At 41.1% G+C, this 16,925-nt stretch overlaps 1 protein-coding gene across 3 annotated transcripts in view; it reads right to left on the minus strand.

The window, feature by feature from the left end:
* Positions 1 to 16,925, minus strand: part of nrg2a (neuregulin 2a) — a 74,345-nt gene that overhangs the window by 39,685 nt on the left and 17,735 nt on the right. The window contains exon 1 of one of the 3 annotated variants that reach the window (XM_042228331.1): positions 8,876 to 16,768. The exons of the other annotated variants lie outside the window; for them this stretch is intronic. Coding sequence (XP_042084265.1) covers positions 8,876 to 8,966 — 91 coding nt within the window. The 5' untranslated portion in view covers positions 8,967 to 16,768. Of the gene's footprint in view, positions 1 to 8,875; positions 16,769 to 16,925 lie in introns of those variants that run through there. 3 annotated transcript variants of the gene reach the window in all.

The raw sequence follows: 16,925 nt of genomic DNA on the forward strand, positions 1-16,925 counted from the left end.
ACACACACACACACACACACACACACACACACACACACACACACACACACACACACACACTTTCCTGCTCCATGTGTAACATTTAAAATTTCATGCATTTGCTGAGTTGAGTGGTCCCACAAATTGCAGCTATTTGTGGTGCATCAAAGGATGACAGCTGAATGAAGACAAAGCATGACAAGCAAAATGAAGTACACACAGGTAATGACTTCAATTAAACACTGAAATAGCAGTGTACCGAAATTATCCCTTGTTGTCCTCTTTTTTTTAAAGAGACTGTCCCACTTCACTGACCTGGTTAAGCGACATGTCTGCACAGAGAGAAAAACTCTAATGATGCTGCAGTTTTTATGTTCTGTGTGTGTTTAAGTGGGCAGCGGGTGACAGTGGTGGGTTTTGATGCAGCTACAGGTATATCTGTAGATTGATTATATCTACATAACAGCATTTTCACATTTTAAAATGTGGCATTCCAAACGTATACCGTTGTTAAACAATAACCACAGGTTTGTGCGCTACTTTTGAAGGTATTGTTCCTTGTCAGTTCTGCAGAGGTCACTGTTGCTTATTACTGATCCTACCTCAATATACTCTATTATTCACAGGAACAGAAATGCAAGCACTTTCCGGTGCCATGTAAGCCAAGCAGATGTGACATTTAGGAACTCTGTTGCAGCCAAGCTTGTCAGTGTGTCCTACAACTGACAGTGTGTCCTCCACTCTACATCCTGACACAGACCTGTGCTCGATCTCCCGGGCCACTTGGCGCTAATTCTCCTGACAGGAGCCGGAGGTCAGTGCTCATGGTCCCAGTCATGGATCTCTCAGTAACGGACATGAAATGATTCCTCAGCTGAAGCAAAAGTATGATGTAGACAAATCATTCATTCTTGTAAATAGAATTTTGCTAAGAACACTAACGCAATTATAATTATTATATATAATTACACTATTTATATTATTACATGATTATTACTTAGAATAATAATTATTATACAGTTATTACTTTATAATTAATTATTATACTTGCACTTCAAAAGGTTTTTCAGTTATCTGTTCACCTGGCAGTTAAAAAACCCCCAACAACAACAACAACAACAAATACAAACGTCCCCTTTTCTTCCCCTGCACTCCTGATACAATCAGCTAAATTCAGTTTGCCTGCAGGAGGTGTACAACTTTTAAGGAGTAAAAATACGGACATTTTTTTATTTTTTCTTGCACGAAAGGACAAGAATGCTGAAATACTGAAAACCGCCCCCAGGACAGAAATAGCTGCATTATACTTACATAACACAACTTGTAAGCATCTGCACAGATAGCTAATAATGCAAAGCTAGCAAAGAGTGTATGCCGACTCCAGCCCAGCAGCCAGACCCTGAACTTGTTGCTCATATTTTGAGCATTGTAGCCTCCATTTCTACCTGTAAATGTTCCTACAGTAGAGTCACTGTGGCAACCGCTTTAAGGTCTCTTTTGGCTAGCTATATCTTTACTTCATGTTCATATATAAATGCTAAAATGAAAGATCCTGTGTTGGTCCTCATTAGTATAGAGATGTGTGTTGGTCTGTGGGACTATATCCTCAGGTTTATAAGTTACCTGGTCATTTTGAGACTATGCTTTTCAACTCATTTAACAGAGTAATGTGAAAGTAATCTAATAAGTAGTTTGACAAATTACTGAGTAATTAGTGAGTAATTAACTTACTGAATTTAACTGCTTTTGAGAAAAGTAACAAGCAGTGTATAATAAATTACTTTTTTGAGTAACCGTTGTTACGTTTTGCCAAAAACATTTCTGATATTTAGTGAAGTAATCTTAATTGCTGAAGGTTATTGTTAGATAGCTCGAGTTAGGCCTCAGAAACCAGTTTTAAACACAAAAGAATGTAAAAACCACGATTGCTCTACAATAGTGAATACTATAATTAGAAAATTGTGCTTGTGTTGCACACACTGCTTTTTTCTGGGATCAAAGAGAGAAAAATGTCAGATTTAAAATAGATCCCAACCAACAGGGATCAATGGAAAAGCTGGTATTTTTAGTTCAATAGCTGGCATTTGATACTAAAATTACTGGAGAAAAACAAGGAACTTTTATCTGTGAACAACATCCTGCTGGAAAAGACTCCTACACAGTGGAGAGTCGCAGATGTGCCACTGTAAGGTGGCACGTACTAACTTTAATGAGCTTACGGTCTCAATATGGATTTGTGCGCTGCAACTGCTTGACACATTCGGTTCAGTTCAGTTCAATTTCATCCAGTTCAGTACAGTTATATTCACATAACTCCATCTCACAACCACAGTCATCTCAGGGCACTTAACACTGTAAAGTAAAGACCTTACGGTATTATAGAGAAAACCCAAAGATCCCCTTTGAGGAAGCACTTGGCGCGACAGTGGTTTGGGACAATAAAACCTCATTTATGCAGTAAGACATAAATGTGGCTTTGCAGAGAGTCATAACGTTATATAGGCTTCACATATTGTATATTACCATTCAAAATCAACTCTGCTAGTGGGGCTGGTTTATTGACAGCCTGCAGCAAGACCATATAGTGAGTGCAAGACTCCTGATGCTCCAGATGTACTTCATTAAGCATTTATTTATTAAATCTAATATATTACAAAGGACTGGAAACTCAATGGAGATAAGACTTCACAATGTAGGCTCCTGGTACTCTTCACATTGCAGAGCTAATGGAAAATTACCAAAAATGAATCAGCTGTGCTGTAACTGCATTGTTGAATACAGTAAAATAGAGTACACATGTGTCATGTTTAATAAGTAGCTTACTCAGACACTCTCAAGGACTTTTATTTCAATTTAATTAGGATATTATTCTCTACTTTTCTATTTAGTGACTTACAAAGCTTACAGAATTTACATGGGTCCCAATTCTACATAAATGAAAATACTGTGCATGATTTCCCTACACACTCAACTCTGCCAGACCCAGCACATTGCCTGGGGACAGCCTTGTCAGTCATAGCGCGGAGTGGGAATGAGGCTGAAACGTATAGAATGTTTAGTGCTTTGTCTGGACACAGGTCTGTCCTTGCCAAGCAAATTAAACAAGTTTCGTCCTTGACTGGAAAACTTCCAGGAAAACAGAGCTGCACTTTTCATCAAACAATAAGCCAGATGTGTGAGAGGGAGTACTCCAGTATACCGTGCTAATGAAGACGCAAGGAATCTTTGATATACATTTAATGGTAACTTTAAACCATGTATACATTAGCACAAAGAAGGATTTAAAATCCATGTACTTTGTGATGTAGTAGCTCAGTTCTGGAACGACACATGGAAAAAAAGCACTATTCAATCAACAGTTTAATGGACATTATTGTGCAGGCTGTGCAACAAAGTAAAGCCCAACATACATTTTTTTAGAGAGCATGTTCATTTTACCAAGTGCAATTAATGTTTTCCAACAGGATAATAAAGACTCGTTATCCTTGAAAATAAAATAATTTCTTGGGGACAAGCAGTTGTCTCATTTTCCATTACAGCAGTGGAAAAAGTTTCAGGGAGTAATGATAAACCCTCGCCTCAACAACAGCCTGATTTTCTCGATTTGAAGCAGAGGGGCAGCTGCAGATATGGACTATAAAAACCCAATTTGAGAATAGAAGCCTATCCGGTGTGTCAACGGCTCATGTCTTGGGTAACAGTTGGAAACCTCAGCCCAGAGAGTTGTTCAGAAACAAAGTTACTTGATGAATTAACAATACAGTGCTCTTATTGAGTGAACGATTCTGTTTTACTTCCAGGAGCTTAGACAAGGAATCTAAGGCATGCCTTTGTGTTTTCCTTTCTAGACAAAGTATCCCTGATTACTCTGGTGTTATGTCACTTCACTGCACGTTGTCAAAAGACAAATTACATGGTGAGACAGCCAGAGAAATGGGTTTTGCATGTGGGAATGGTCTTCAAGCACCTCACACTAGTCACTGTAACTCAACATCTGTTCAAAGAGATCATTTCAACAGCCTCCCAGCACATCTAGTGCACTTTCACCAAATAATTATCTGGGACATTGTTTATATGTGACCTCTCTCTTACCAACACTGCATGTCAGATTTTAATTGTGACTACTGTTCTGAATGATGAACGTTTGACAGAAGTGATAATGACTGCAATTCAAAACTCTTTTGAGTAAATGAATCCTGGGTTTAATCACTTCTCCTTTCTAGTAATTTTCCTATGAATTCAATGCTGGCACTTGAGTTAAATATAGTAGTCAGTCAGTAGTCATCAAGACTCCAAAGCAGGGCACAAAAATAGACTAAACATTGAAGATGCAATTGTGAATTCAAAAGGTCTTATCTCCCCCCATCTGTATTTTGGATTATCGCACTGGTTCACTTGGGACCAAAAGAGGTTCTTCCATTTAGATTTGCTTACAAGCAGCAGAACTGGCTTCTATTTACAGTTTGTTGAAAACACAAAAGGTAAACTTTTACTAGTCCATGTTTCACAATGTTTCCTCCATGCTTGCCAGTGCAGTGCTTGCAAAACCATGTTTGTTTCAGAGTCCAAGTACTATAGAATTTTGTTTGCAACATTAAAATATATGTGTATATAAAAAACTAAAATTTCTTCTATCATGTCTATAGCACGGTCCAGAATCATCGCTTCATTATGGTTCAGGGGTTGAATGGTTAAGAGTGCCGCAGACCACCTTAAAAACCAGGATATCCCATTGGGCATCCCTAATCTAATAAGAAAAAACTGATGTATGTTGTTAAAATTTATTCAAAAAACAAACCACAGAGGCTGTTGGCCAGAAATTGCTAATGCTACCTAGTCATGTGCAAAATGTTAAAGCCAATGTGTGACCCACCTGCCACTGGGACATTTTGCATTAATGTTTTATTGATTATTGCATTAATTGTTGTTTAGTTGTTTTGTACTGCTGAGGTTTTATACATTTCAGTTACCGCTAATTAAAGAGTAGTAAAGTAGTTTATTTATCATTCTTTTGTAAGCTAACATCACAAAAGCTACAGTGGGTAGTGACGCAAGTGTGACTTGGCAAAGGTTTTACCCCAGGTGCCCTTCCTGACAGAGTCCCAAAGGCAATAGTGTTTCCTCCTGGGATCCTGGGAATCTTCCGCTTGTCATGTGTAAACCACTACACTATTAGCATATAAATTTGAAAAAAATAAATAAACAAAATTATAATTCCATGTTAGGGCCTTACCCTGTGCTTATTTAGCTGTAAGTGACATTTATGTTCAGGAAGTTTCCATTAATATAACCATAGTCGTTACTGTTATGTTCAATGCCCCAACTGTGCCACGATAAGCGCCATGCAAATGCTTTACACAAATCAGAATTCCTTGGTATTTGATTCCCAGAAGCTGTCGCCTTCTGTGTAATTTAAATATGACATGGCATAACAAATTTAAATAAGACATTTGTTTATTCTACCAAGAAGTATTTTTACATCGATATGGGAATGAATGCCAAAGGGATGCTCGCATCAACACCTCCCTACATGGCTCCACGAAGCTTTCGACTACTTCCGGCCCTCCATTCGACGGTTTAAACCAAGCCTGGGTATTTTTGGTTCTTGAGTCTCTATCTATAGCGTTGCCTGAAAGGGTGAGGAATTTTGTTTTGTTTTGTTTTTTTTAAAAAGGGGGAAAAACGGTCTGGGGGGTAACTGATGAAACCCAAACAGCAATAAAATGAAAGCAAGACAGAAGAAAGAAAAGCTTCTCGTGTGTTGGTAGATCAAACAAGGGCAGCAGCTGGAAAGAGATTCCAGCTGGATGCCCATGATACTCTGTTTCTGCTAGATGTGTAATACACTTTCAAATGGCTGTAGGGATTTGACTACAGCCATTACTACAGCTGCTGGTCTCCTAACCCCAGCTACTGAGATTGGTGAACAAACATTGTAAAGACAGTGAGGGACAGAAAGATGGGATGCAGAGGTCTACTTTTATGGGAAGACAGTTCTGATATCCCACAAACTTAAACTTTATCATAAGTTATTTTTAAGGTATTTTCTTTCAGACAACTTTTCCATAAGACGTTTGCAGAATGGCAGCGAACCTAACATAAACACAGGCACAGTTATTGAGAATTTATTGTATTCTATCATCTAGAATCAATGTCGTCTTACTTATTTTCTCAATCCTTTTCCTGTTTCCAGCAGGAGCTTGTAATAGCACATTAAAATAAATATATTGAGTAAGAGCTGTAAGAAGCAAGATCACACCTGAATCAGAAGCTGAGGCTGTCTGATCTTTCACCATTAACTCCTCTGACTATTGGTTGCCATAAATTAGATTACTTGATGTAAACTCTGGAATTCTTCAATTTAAAGGTGTGGTGGGTGTTAGCACATGGCAAAAAACACTTGGCACAAAAGGAAGGAATAAGCTCTTCACTTCCATAACTAATTATTACCACGCTCACTAGGCACGCAAGCCAAAAAAAAGAAAAAGAAAAAAAAGAGCATGCCTTGTTCTGTCTTGGTATTAGAAGTAGGAGGAAGTCTGTGAAAAATAAAATACTTTTCCAGTTTTCCCCTTGCTCTGGTGTCTTACTTGCCAGCGAGGACCAACGCTTTAGCAGAAATGTCTTTGTCGGGACCTGTAGAAGTTCTGCCTTTCCCACCCTAGACCTGCCTCATTAGAAAACTTGTGCAATTTTCTCCAAAGAGTGTCAACTTACAGACACAATAAACGTAGCCCTCAAAGGCAGAGATGTGAAAGGAAGTCATCATGTAACACTGTAGCAGGAGTATTCCCTAAAATCAACACTGAAATATTTTCTAGTCCAATTGCTGAAAAAAGTAATTATAGCTGACAAGTACCTACTGTGAGATGATATGCTTAAAATAAAATGTAAAATTTCATTTTCAGGGAAGCTGAGGAACCCGGGAGAATTCTGTCTTATTTTTTTAACCCTGTAATGTCTGTGATTGATTGAGGACAGTCACACCAAGACCAGCCGTTATCCAGCAATACGTGACCATATTCCAGTCTTAGCGTTACATTACAAGTATGCTGCAAGTGCGCTGTAAGTTAGCAAGCTGGAATATCTGTATACTGTACTCTGTTTTGAACAAAACAAAGACAAATAAAGTAGAACAGATGACAACATACAGGTCTGATAATAAAATGGTTATTAAATGCTGGCAAAATTTCATAAGGAATCAGATCAGACTGAGGAAATTTATAGAAGCTGATTCTCTCCAAGTACAACAGAAAGGAGTGTGTTTTTCATTTTGGAGCCAAGGCTCATAAAACACGTCTGATGTTGTGCTAGTGCCTTTAGTATGTATACAGTAATCGTCACCCACGTGAATGTATTCATTTGACCTACTTTGAAAGCTCAGTTTTAAAACAGGTGAACACGTCGCCTCACACAGGTTAGCCAGTTACCCGTCTCTGTGATGAATGAATCAAGTTTTTACCAAGAAAATGATGATTCAAAGATCAAATGATTGTGCTCTGGGGGACTCATACAAAACGGACATAAGACATGTATCAACACGTGACAGCTACAAAAAGACATTTACAGTAACATTAAATGCTTTGTGCAAAATACCACAACAGGCAAACACAGTTTGTTTCCATTCATTTTGTGACAAGCAGAAAAAATAAACTAGAAGATACACATTACATGCAGCTGTTTTCTGTGTGCACAGCAGCTGTGCGGCAAATTCTCTCTCACATACACACAGATAATCTGCAATTATTCCAAGTCCACTTTCGTTTGGGGAGCTGTTTACCTGACATGTTTATAGATCATAATCACACTTGGAATGACGACTGGGAATTATTTATATGATCAGATCTGCATGTGTAATAGAACGATTATATAAAGTAAATAGGACAAAAAATAGCTACGATAGCATATTTAGGATAAAAGGAGTGCAATTTAAAGAATTAAGTGGTGTAAACACACTGTTTTGGGGTTCGGGTTTTTTTGGAAATCATATGACTAGTCTTGATGGTTATCTGTTGGAAGCTGACAGAACTGAGATCAGTGGCATCAAAATGACTATAAAGATGAAGAGACCGAGCCTAAAATAGAGTATCTGATCAAACGGAAGATGACACATAGTGGCTATAGTAAAAAACAAAGTTTTGTTTTTGGATGCCACTAAAATAGGGATTGTGCTTCCCCATGACCTGAGGTCAACCTACAGTGACATGCTGCAGCTTGTAGGATCCTCTACTGAGCAAGCACGTCGCCACCTTAGTGACTCTGAAAGACAAACAGCTTCCATTTTATTCAAATTTCATAAGTGGCTTCGAGCAAAAATACGGAGACACTTTCACACTGAATGACTCACCACGGACTAAAATTCTGATGAGCACTGAAAACACGGCTAAACCCTTAAATTATTAACCCCGTTAAAGACTGTGTAATGAAACATGATTTACAGCTACACGCACTGCTTTTAAAAGTATAAAGCACTGTGATACAGGAACAGAACTGTGACCTAACACAAGCGTGTTGTAGCCAGTCACCAGTTTTAGAGACCTTTTAATAAAACGACACTTTGGTCGTGTGAGGTGCAGGGATTAATTGAAAGCTTATTCTGTACACAAGTCCTTTCATTTGACTTCCATGCAATCCCGAAGTGCTGCCAAAACCAGATGTTTCTCTTTCAAGCTGACCACCTGAGAAGTCTTTTCCATGTGACAACCTAGCAGCAAGCTTTGACAAGCCGAGGGAATACTTACTTTCCCACACTTTTGTAATAAAGCTGCAGAACGCAAACTTAATCTCACTTGTTCCCGTTCTCCAAATCTTTCTCTTTGTCACTCTCTCTCTGTCTCACACACACACACAAAGTGGAACACACGTTACACAGAAATCATCTGTCATTTAATTTTACCTTTAGTGGGATCACCTTCTGTCTCCTTTTGTCCTTTCTTACCCACCCTCTTTCTCCCTTTTTTATCTTTCCTCTTTCCGTTCTCTGTCATGCTGTCAGATGTTAGTAAATCCTTAGGAAAAAAACCAGGTAGTCCTTTTTGGGAACGTGTGGTAAGTGGGCACCACCAGACTCTGAGCCTGTTAGAGCGTTTCTCCTCCTATATAAACTGGCTCCAATAAGAGGAGAGAGGAGGGAGAGAGAGGAGCAGGAAGGGGCAATACTGTAGAAGGAGGAGGGAAGAAAAAAGTTGGGGGAGGCAAAGAAAGCATTTCCCATTGCTTTAAGGCAATCAACTGTTGTCTTACTGGATCTATCAGATAAGTACAGCGTCTTCCAGGCCCAGAAGCCAAAGCTGAGGACAAAGTGAGAAATCGAGTGAGTACACGTGAAAATCTGAAGTCAGCCCATTCAAGCTCCATGGCTCTGTTTCTCCTGTCCCAGCAGCATCCTCTCATTTGTAATGAAGCGTGCAGAAAGTGAAGTGAGACAAGTTAAGCTGTCCACTTTGCACTGCTGACCTCAGCCACATAATTCAGGCAGAGACTTGCCCCTTACCAGGTTGATGTTTGGGGTCCCAAAACACTTCACATCTGTTAAACATTTGTTGAAAACAGATTCAGTGGATGCGTGTAAGAGAGCGGTGTGTGCGCGAGGTGCCAAAATGTCAGATCCCAATCGGCGACAGACTGCTTCTTGCAGAACTACACAGAAATCGGCTCTGCCGGTCTGCTCCCCTTCCTCTCCTCTCTCTGTCTGTTAGCACCTCTAAGTATTACAGGCAAGTTTGAGCTTGTCTCCGGGTGTCTTTCTGCCTTTCACTGCCGCTGTTAGCCCGGTGTCATCAATGTCCACGCAGCAATAAGTATTACAAAGCCAGTTTTTACAGTAAAAGTAAAATTTTATTCGCACAGCGCCTTTCAAGATAAATATCAAAGTGCGTCACCACAAAAATGCTAGAACGTCAAAATAAAATGTCTGATATTTCCTTATCTCTGAAAGTTGAATGTGCATTTCAGTTTTTCATGCCTCTGTTGCATTCTGTGTATTCAAAGAATTTAGGGATTCATAATTTAGAGGAATTTAGGAAAATGGAGAAAGTTGAAAGTCAGTAGAGGTACATGTGTGGCTCCAAAAGTTGCAGAAACTTAAATATTAAATAGGCAATCACCGTCCTGCCTGACTCTAATATAAAAAAGGATATTTTTTCTCTTTATATTTGTGTGAAACAGCATTTAAAGCGGACATAACTACAACATCAGTTAATCTGTTATCTTTAGTTGACATAGCTCAAGATGTGACTATGTAAAAAAAAGAAAAAAAAAAAGAAAAATGTGCCTTCGAAACAAGAGCACAATGACTCAATGAAACTCATGTTTTAAAAACGAAATCTGTAGATGAGTCACATGTGAGAACATCCCGAGGTTGTCTCAGTCAAGCCTTCAGAGGATTCCTGACGCCGCTTGGGAGTAGGCGGCAGCAGCAGGGATTGAAAGGGGCAGCCGAAGGGTCATGTCTTAACAGGTCAGCTCACTCAGTGGCATAAGCTGTGGGCAAGGAACCTGGAGGGGTCGATTCAAGGCCAGTGTTTGACATGCCAGTAAGGTTTAAGGTGGAGATTTTTCTAGTTCAAAAACAAATGGCTCTTTCTGCTTTCCCTCTCTTGTTCTCAGTGACATAACAAATCAGCAGTTGAAGCTGTGTACTGTTAAGGGGATGCAGTATCACAGAAAACTGCCCCTTTACCACCTTTATCCCCCCCGCTGCCCCGCAGTCTCAAAACGCACTTCCTCCGCCTCTATCCTACAAGATGAGACTTGCTCAAAGTACTGCTTGAGTGTGGGTGGGATGGGATTGCGATTCATGCATCTGTTGTGTGCGCGAGTATTTGTGACGTCGGAACAAAAAAAAAAAAAGCGTGCCTTTTAGGATGACTTCATGCAGATTTGGGAGAAGATTAGTCTCTCAGGGCATCGCTCATCATGCTCTTCTAAGATCTCAGAATCTATTCAAACGGAGCCACGAGATGTAAATGAAACAGGATGACATCACCTATGAGGGCGTACTGTATTTAGCTATAGAGGCATTTGTGTGATGTTGATCTTGAACAGCAACATGTACCTTTAGGTTCTGTAAACATTTCTTTTAACGCGTGCTAAAATCTGCAGCGTAGAGTGTGGATGCAAACGAATGAGCTTTACAATCGCCTGCTTGCCACAAGTGTCTCCCATTGGGACGGTTACATAAAATATGCAAGAACTGCATGAGCATGCACATGAAAGTGAGGGGAGGCGGACTTGTAGTAGACAACACACTGTGAGGAAATTAGGTTTTTAAGAACCTAAGCTCTGAACAAGGTCTAGCGTTTTGTATATGACCTTGTGGAGTACAATGGAAGTCTGAAATAAACTCACATTTTACACACCCAAACTCAAATATGGTCATGAACATGTAGATCATGAACATGTAGATCTCTTCTTTTTTCTTTTCTTTTTTTCTACACTACTCTAAAGCATCTGCTGTTTTTCAGCAGCCGTGGGCTGTCCTTGGATTAGGGTCTGTAGGTGGAGAGACACAATAGACCAGTGTGGGAGTGGCAAAACTTTAAGAAATCAAAGAAAAAAGGAGCCAACCTCTGTAACTTCATACATAGATCCTCCATAGATATATGCCCTACCCATAAATGCTTCATAGATCCCATCTCTGGTTGTCTCCTAACCCCTTCATTGCTTCTCCCAGAAAAGGGAAGATAGCTTCCCTGCATGATGGAGCTGAGCTCCAGCCTCCTAACAGCAACATACCTGCACATCATCATTCTGATACTCCTTAAAAAAGCCCTTTCATAAGCACAAGAGTTTATCTCTTTAGACATAATGGCTTTAAACAGCCATTAGGTTTTACTGTTTACATCTGTCTGCTATTTTTTTTTCCAGCAAAGTGTATACTCAGGACTTAAAGCAAGGTAAAGTGCCTGCTTTTAACAAACATCTATATTTTTGATTGACAGAGGTGAGGCAAAGGCAAGGGGGAGAAGAAAGAGGACCAAACCTTCTACGAGAAGCAGAAGTAAAAAAGAGCTAGAATAAATAGAAAGCATGGGAAAAAAACAGCAGTAATGGAGGAAGAGAAGGGAAGACAGGGTTAAAAAAAAAAAGCATGAAAGAGGGAATTTGTGAGTGAAACTAACGTCCCTTTCAACAGATGACAGAAAACAACCCCACCTGCTGCATTCACCTTTTTAACAAGGCATCTGTTCCTCAGCTGACCACACGCTGAGCTGTGCTGCTGGAATAAAAAACACATTGTGCCTGAAATAAAGACATGCTGTGTGGTAGTAACCAAAGAGTTTGCAGCAAACCCAGATTTGTCTGCATGAATTTGACAGCTGCTGTTTGCTCATGTGCATGTGCTACAAATGCCTGCACAACCGGACAACGTGTGGCCAGCAACAGCCGAGGAGGGTCGAGACGCCATCGATTAATGTCACCTTGCGAGCTGCTGAGTGGAGTGGAGACGTGACACAAATCAATGTCGGTGACATCTGGAGTTCCCAGAAAGGGGCTGGTTTCTCAAGGTCAGCTGCGCCAAGGTCAACGGAGATTCCAAATCTGAGTGTTACTAATGAGTGTGCTCAGCAACAGCTGGGATCGGGATCACAGAAAAGAAGCCACAAGTTGCTTGTGCTGCCTCATTTACAGCATGGCAAAATGGTTGGATGCATTCAAATCAAGCGTGTCCGTCTGTTATTTAAGGGGAGCTGCCAGAAACCAGAGGGAAACGACAGCAAAGAACACAAGTGTTAAAACAAGGAAGTGATCCTGTGTGGATTCAGCTCTTTGACGTTTCTGCAGCACATAGCTGTCACCATGGCAACCGCAGTCTTAAAGGTAGCAACTAGAGTATGTGAGAGAGGGATGTGGAGGGGCGGAGAGAGGATGAGAGACCGGGAGAGCGAAAGCAGAGAGGATGCTAGTGAGAAAGTAGGAGATAATGTGCGAGAAATACAATGGGAGGAAGAGTGAGGGAGGCTGAACTGAAAGACAGGTAAGATAAGAGGGCGTGGGGGGACGGAGCAACACCGCGAAACAAAGAAACGCAGAGGGAAGCATCTTCCGAGCAGCTGCAGCCTGGCCACTGTATCGCTCTATAAGAGAGATGTCCATGAGTAAGCCTGTGCCAAGCCTGCTGGGAAGCACTGCAGTAGCATCTCAGAGAGGGAGAGATGACAAACATCAGCACTGAGCATGCTCCACTCTCAAGGCCACTGAGAAAATGAGATTTCAGCTCTTTAGCCTCCCAGTTTGTTCAGTTCTCCCGCTCTGTACCAGTCTCCATCCTTCACTAGCTCGCTCTGACAGACACGTGACATCACCAACGCCTCTCACAGCTTTAGATGTGGCTCCACAGTGGACAAAATGTGACTGGTGTGTCTGATAACTGATTGATTTAATGGCAAGAGGCATCTTCCCCACTTACGGCCACGCTGACTCACACTGTGACAGGTTTGATTGCGGCTGAGAGGAACAAGAGACGAGCACAGCAACTCATCAGCCGGTGGGGCATGATACTGCAATAACAGTCCAACCCTGCCACCAGATTTGATCTCTGTGCCTCTCAACTCTAACCGACTGTCTTCTTAATCTGGACGGCTGCCAGAACGGAAGAGGAGAGAGAATGGCAGCCATACATTAGCGTCAGACCTACCATTAAGCAGATTTTGATTTATGTTACGTTTTGCTCTTAATGCCTGTACTGCAGGCAGACAAACACCTACTCACACAGATGTACTGTTGTGTGTGCTTTTCCTTTGTTTCACAACTGAAAGCTGATTCCTTTTTTTTTTTGGCCTTGCTCATGGTAATGTGATGAAGTGTGGGGTTATGTGTGCTTGAGAGCAAGAGAGAGACAAAAATTGTGCGTGCATTGAATGTGTTGCGTGTGTGTGCAGGAAACTGTACAGAAAGCTGTACAGGATGTCAATTGCCTCTCGACTTCCAGTGGGGCTAAACTGACAAACTCTGTAAAACAATTTTCTGCTCCCTGATGATGAAAATAAATATTAAAGTCATTGAATTTCACGTTCGCTAGCCATATCCTTTCAGCTGGATAAGAATAGCTCATTGCTGAGATTAAAATAGAACAAACATTTTAAATGACAGATGCTGTCTGAGTAGCTGAGTATGACTTTGATCCTCTTAAACAAAAAAATCCGCTCTATCTTCTTAAGGTTGCCTGATTGAATCTCTCTCCCTCTCTCCTCCTCTTGTATTCATCCACCATTTAAACATATTTATTTTCTGAGTCTCTTTGTCTGTCTCGCGCTCTCTTTCTCTCTGCCCGTCTCCCTCCCTTCTGCCAAAGGAGACATAAAGAGGTTTGTGTGACGGAGCAGATTGACTTGAAGATAGAGGCTGGAAGCAGATCTGCTCTTCCACCTCCTCATTCTGCTCTATCTCTCCTGCTCTCACCCAGATGAATAGACAAACAGTCTCCCACATGCTCTCACAGTTTATCAAACACACACCCACATAGAACGAGGTCTTCACGCAAACACATATGTGCACTCTCGCCAGAGAGAACAACACACACTCAATCTAAGTGTCCTCAGGCTGACAAAGTATACACTGTCACACTCAAATACAAACAGACCCCCTCAAACACGCTCGTACGCATACGCATGCAAACACACAGGTGCATCCGCATGTAAATAAAAGATGCACGTGGGTCACTGATGCATTTCAAATTGACCTTTTTCCACTCGTAGTGTAGTAAATACAAACCACTTGCATGTAGTTTACTAAAACGGACCTTTAATTTGCCACATCTGAATCACAAGATAGTGGGGTTTTTCCATTGCGCACATTTTAGCTCTTAAACTGACAACAACAAAAAAAAAATCCCCATCTTACATAGAATTATGAAATACATATAGAGCTATTAAATTGTTATATCTGTTTCTATAACCACACAATAATAACACCAATACCCCCAAATTTCCATGACTGACAAACATTTACATTGCGGATTTAAATAAATCATGTGTAAACATATCTGAACTTTTTTTTTAAGTGAATCCACCAATGACGTTTTCATACATGGTTTAAAACCGAAACATAAATGTACACATGGGAAAACACGGGAAGGTTGTTTTCTTATCAGCACCCCCCCTTGAAAAACATACGCTCATCCGTTCTCTGCTTTGCATTCTTCACATCAAATCAAATTCCTTTTGTGCTCTGCACTTTTCTTTATCTCCAGAATGTGCTTTTAGAGAAGCACAAACATGTCACAATGAGGACACTGTGAAGTGTTTCACACACACCGAATGCAGCTCCTTGGTCAAGTCATTTGCGATTCTGTTTTTTGCCTCGTGGCTGAGCTTGGGCTTATCGAGACTCTGTCTTATCTCTTTGTTTGTTTTTCACCAATCTAGGCTTTTCCTGGAAAACAGGCCACTACGCATGTGTAAACTTAGATCATGCTTTGGCGGCATGAGCCCAAACCAAGGTGGTCTCAAATTGAGTGAATTTGATAAGTGGGCAAGAGAGCTGGCCCAGCTGATGGTGCCAGTATGGCCTCACACTGAGCTCTGGCAAGCCAGATGTAGCTGACAGGAAGCCAAGGCTGTGGTTGGGTCATCTCGAAGCGACAAGATGACTGCAAAGGCACACACACACACACACACACAAACACACACACAGAAAAAAAAAACCCTCTCTCTAACTCTCTACAAGCAGTTAAATCCAATGCCGAGCACAGCAGCGACTGACAACCCCGGCACTAAGAAGGAGGTCAAAGCTAGCTAAAGCTCAAGCTCAAGGCGAGCCACCACCAGCTTAGTGATGGAGGTGCGGTACCAAAGCTTTAGCTTAAATTCTAATAGTTGAATTTCAGCCAAGAGTATTTATTATTGCTCAAAAAGCCAAGTAATAATAATAATATCATGCTCTACCAGGTTTAGATGGATAAAAATGAAATGCTAAGACACTGGAGACAGGGTCAGAGTTTCACTGACTGCAGTGCAAAACTAAGGTCAAATAATTATCCAGTATTTTAACCAGAATGACCTTTCACAGTTTTAACAGGGCAAACAGAGAAGTCATCTACAGGGATATTTTTCAAGGTACGCTTTATGTTGTTTTGTATTGCTGGCTTGCCTACAGTGGTTTCCTGGCCCATGGCCATTTGCAGTATGATAACTCCTCGCTTCTAAGCCTAATGTCATGAAGACAACAAGGGAAGGAAAAGAAACATGCCTAGACAATGTGTAGTAAAAGTACACATCCCAACAGATGTGATGGGGAAAAAGCGGAAACGAGGCTACGGGGCTCACACTGCAGGGACTTTCTGTAACACTGATCTTACTGGCTTTTACAAGTACAACAGACCACTGTGAGGAATGCTGCGTTCTCATTTAGGGTAAAACACCCCCAGAGTTAAGGGGTATCAGTATCACAAGGGAGATATTTCCTCTTTTGTCTACATTTGCTGCAGCGAGGTGATGGTAGTGTGCTGGTCTGTGGGCCAGCTGGGACACATCTCAGTTTCCTTCTGCACACACACACACTGAAGCTTGCTCTACGCTGCTCGCTATCTTTCAACAACAAGCTGAGCAACGACCAGACGGAAAGAGGTCCTATTTGTGCAGGAAGATAAATACACTTCTGCACCCAGTCCTGTCCCCTCCAGATTAGAGCAACACAATAATGAGCAGGAGCACTGGTGGAAGGTCAGAAGAAAGCAAGGCTAAAGGACAGAGGAACAGCCAACGACGAAAACACACGCCCTGGCATGCATCACACGCGCAGGAGTAATCACAAACAGACATGCTTGCTTTTTACCTTTGTAGAATTTCAGAAATTTTTAATGATTGCCTAAATTTTCTGAAAAACCTTGGGGGTTGGGGCGGGGGGTGGGGTTACTATCCTACGTCATACTTCCCAAATCATTCCACTGGAAAATGTCCACAGTTTACAACTTGATGGCGTCACAGTTTGTAGACCAGTTCTCG

This window comes from Haplochromis burtoni, unplaced genomic scaffold, assembly GCF_018398535.1.
Source record: "Haplochromis burtoni strain Fernald_Lab_line unplaced genomic scaffold, NCSU_Asbu1 Contig_318, whole genome shotgun sequence".
In the NCBI taxonomy this organism is placed as follows: Eukaryota; Metazoa; Chordata; class Actinopteri; order Cichliformes; family Cichlidae; genus Haplochromis; species Haplochromis burtoni.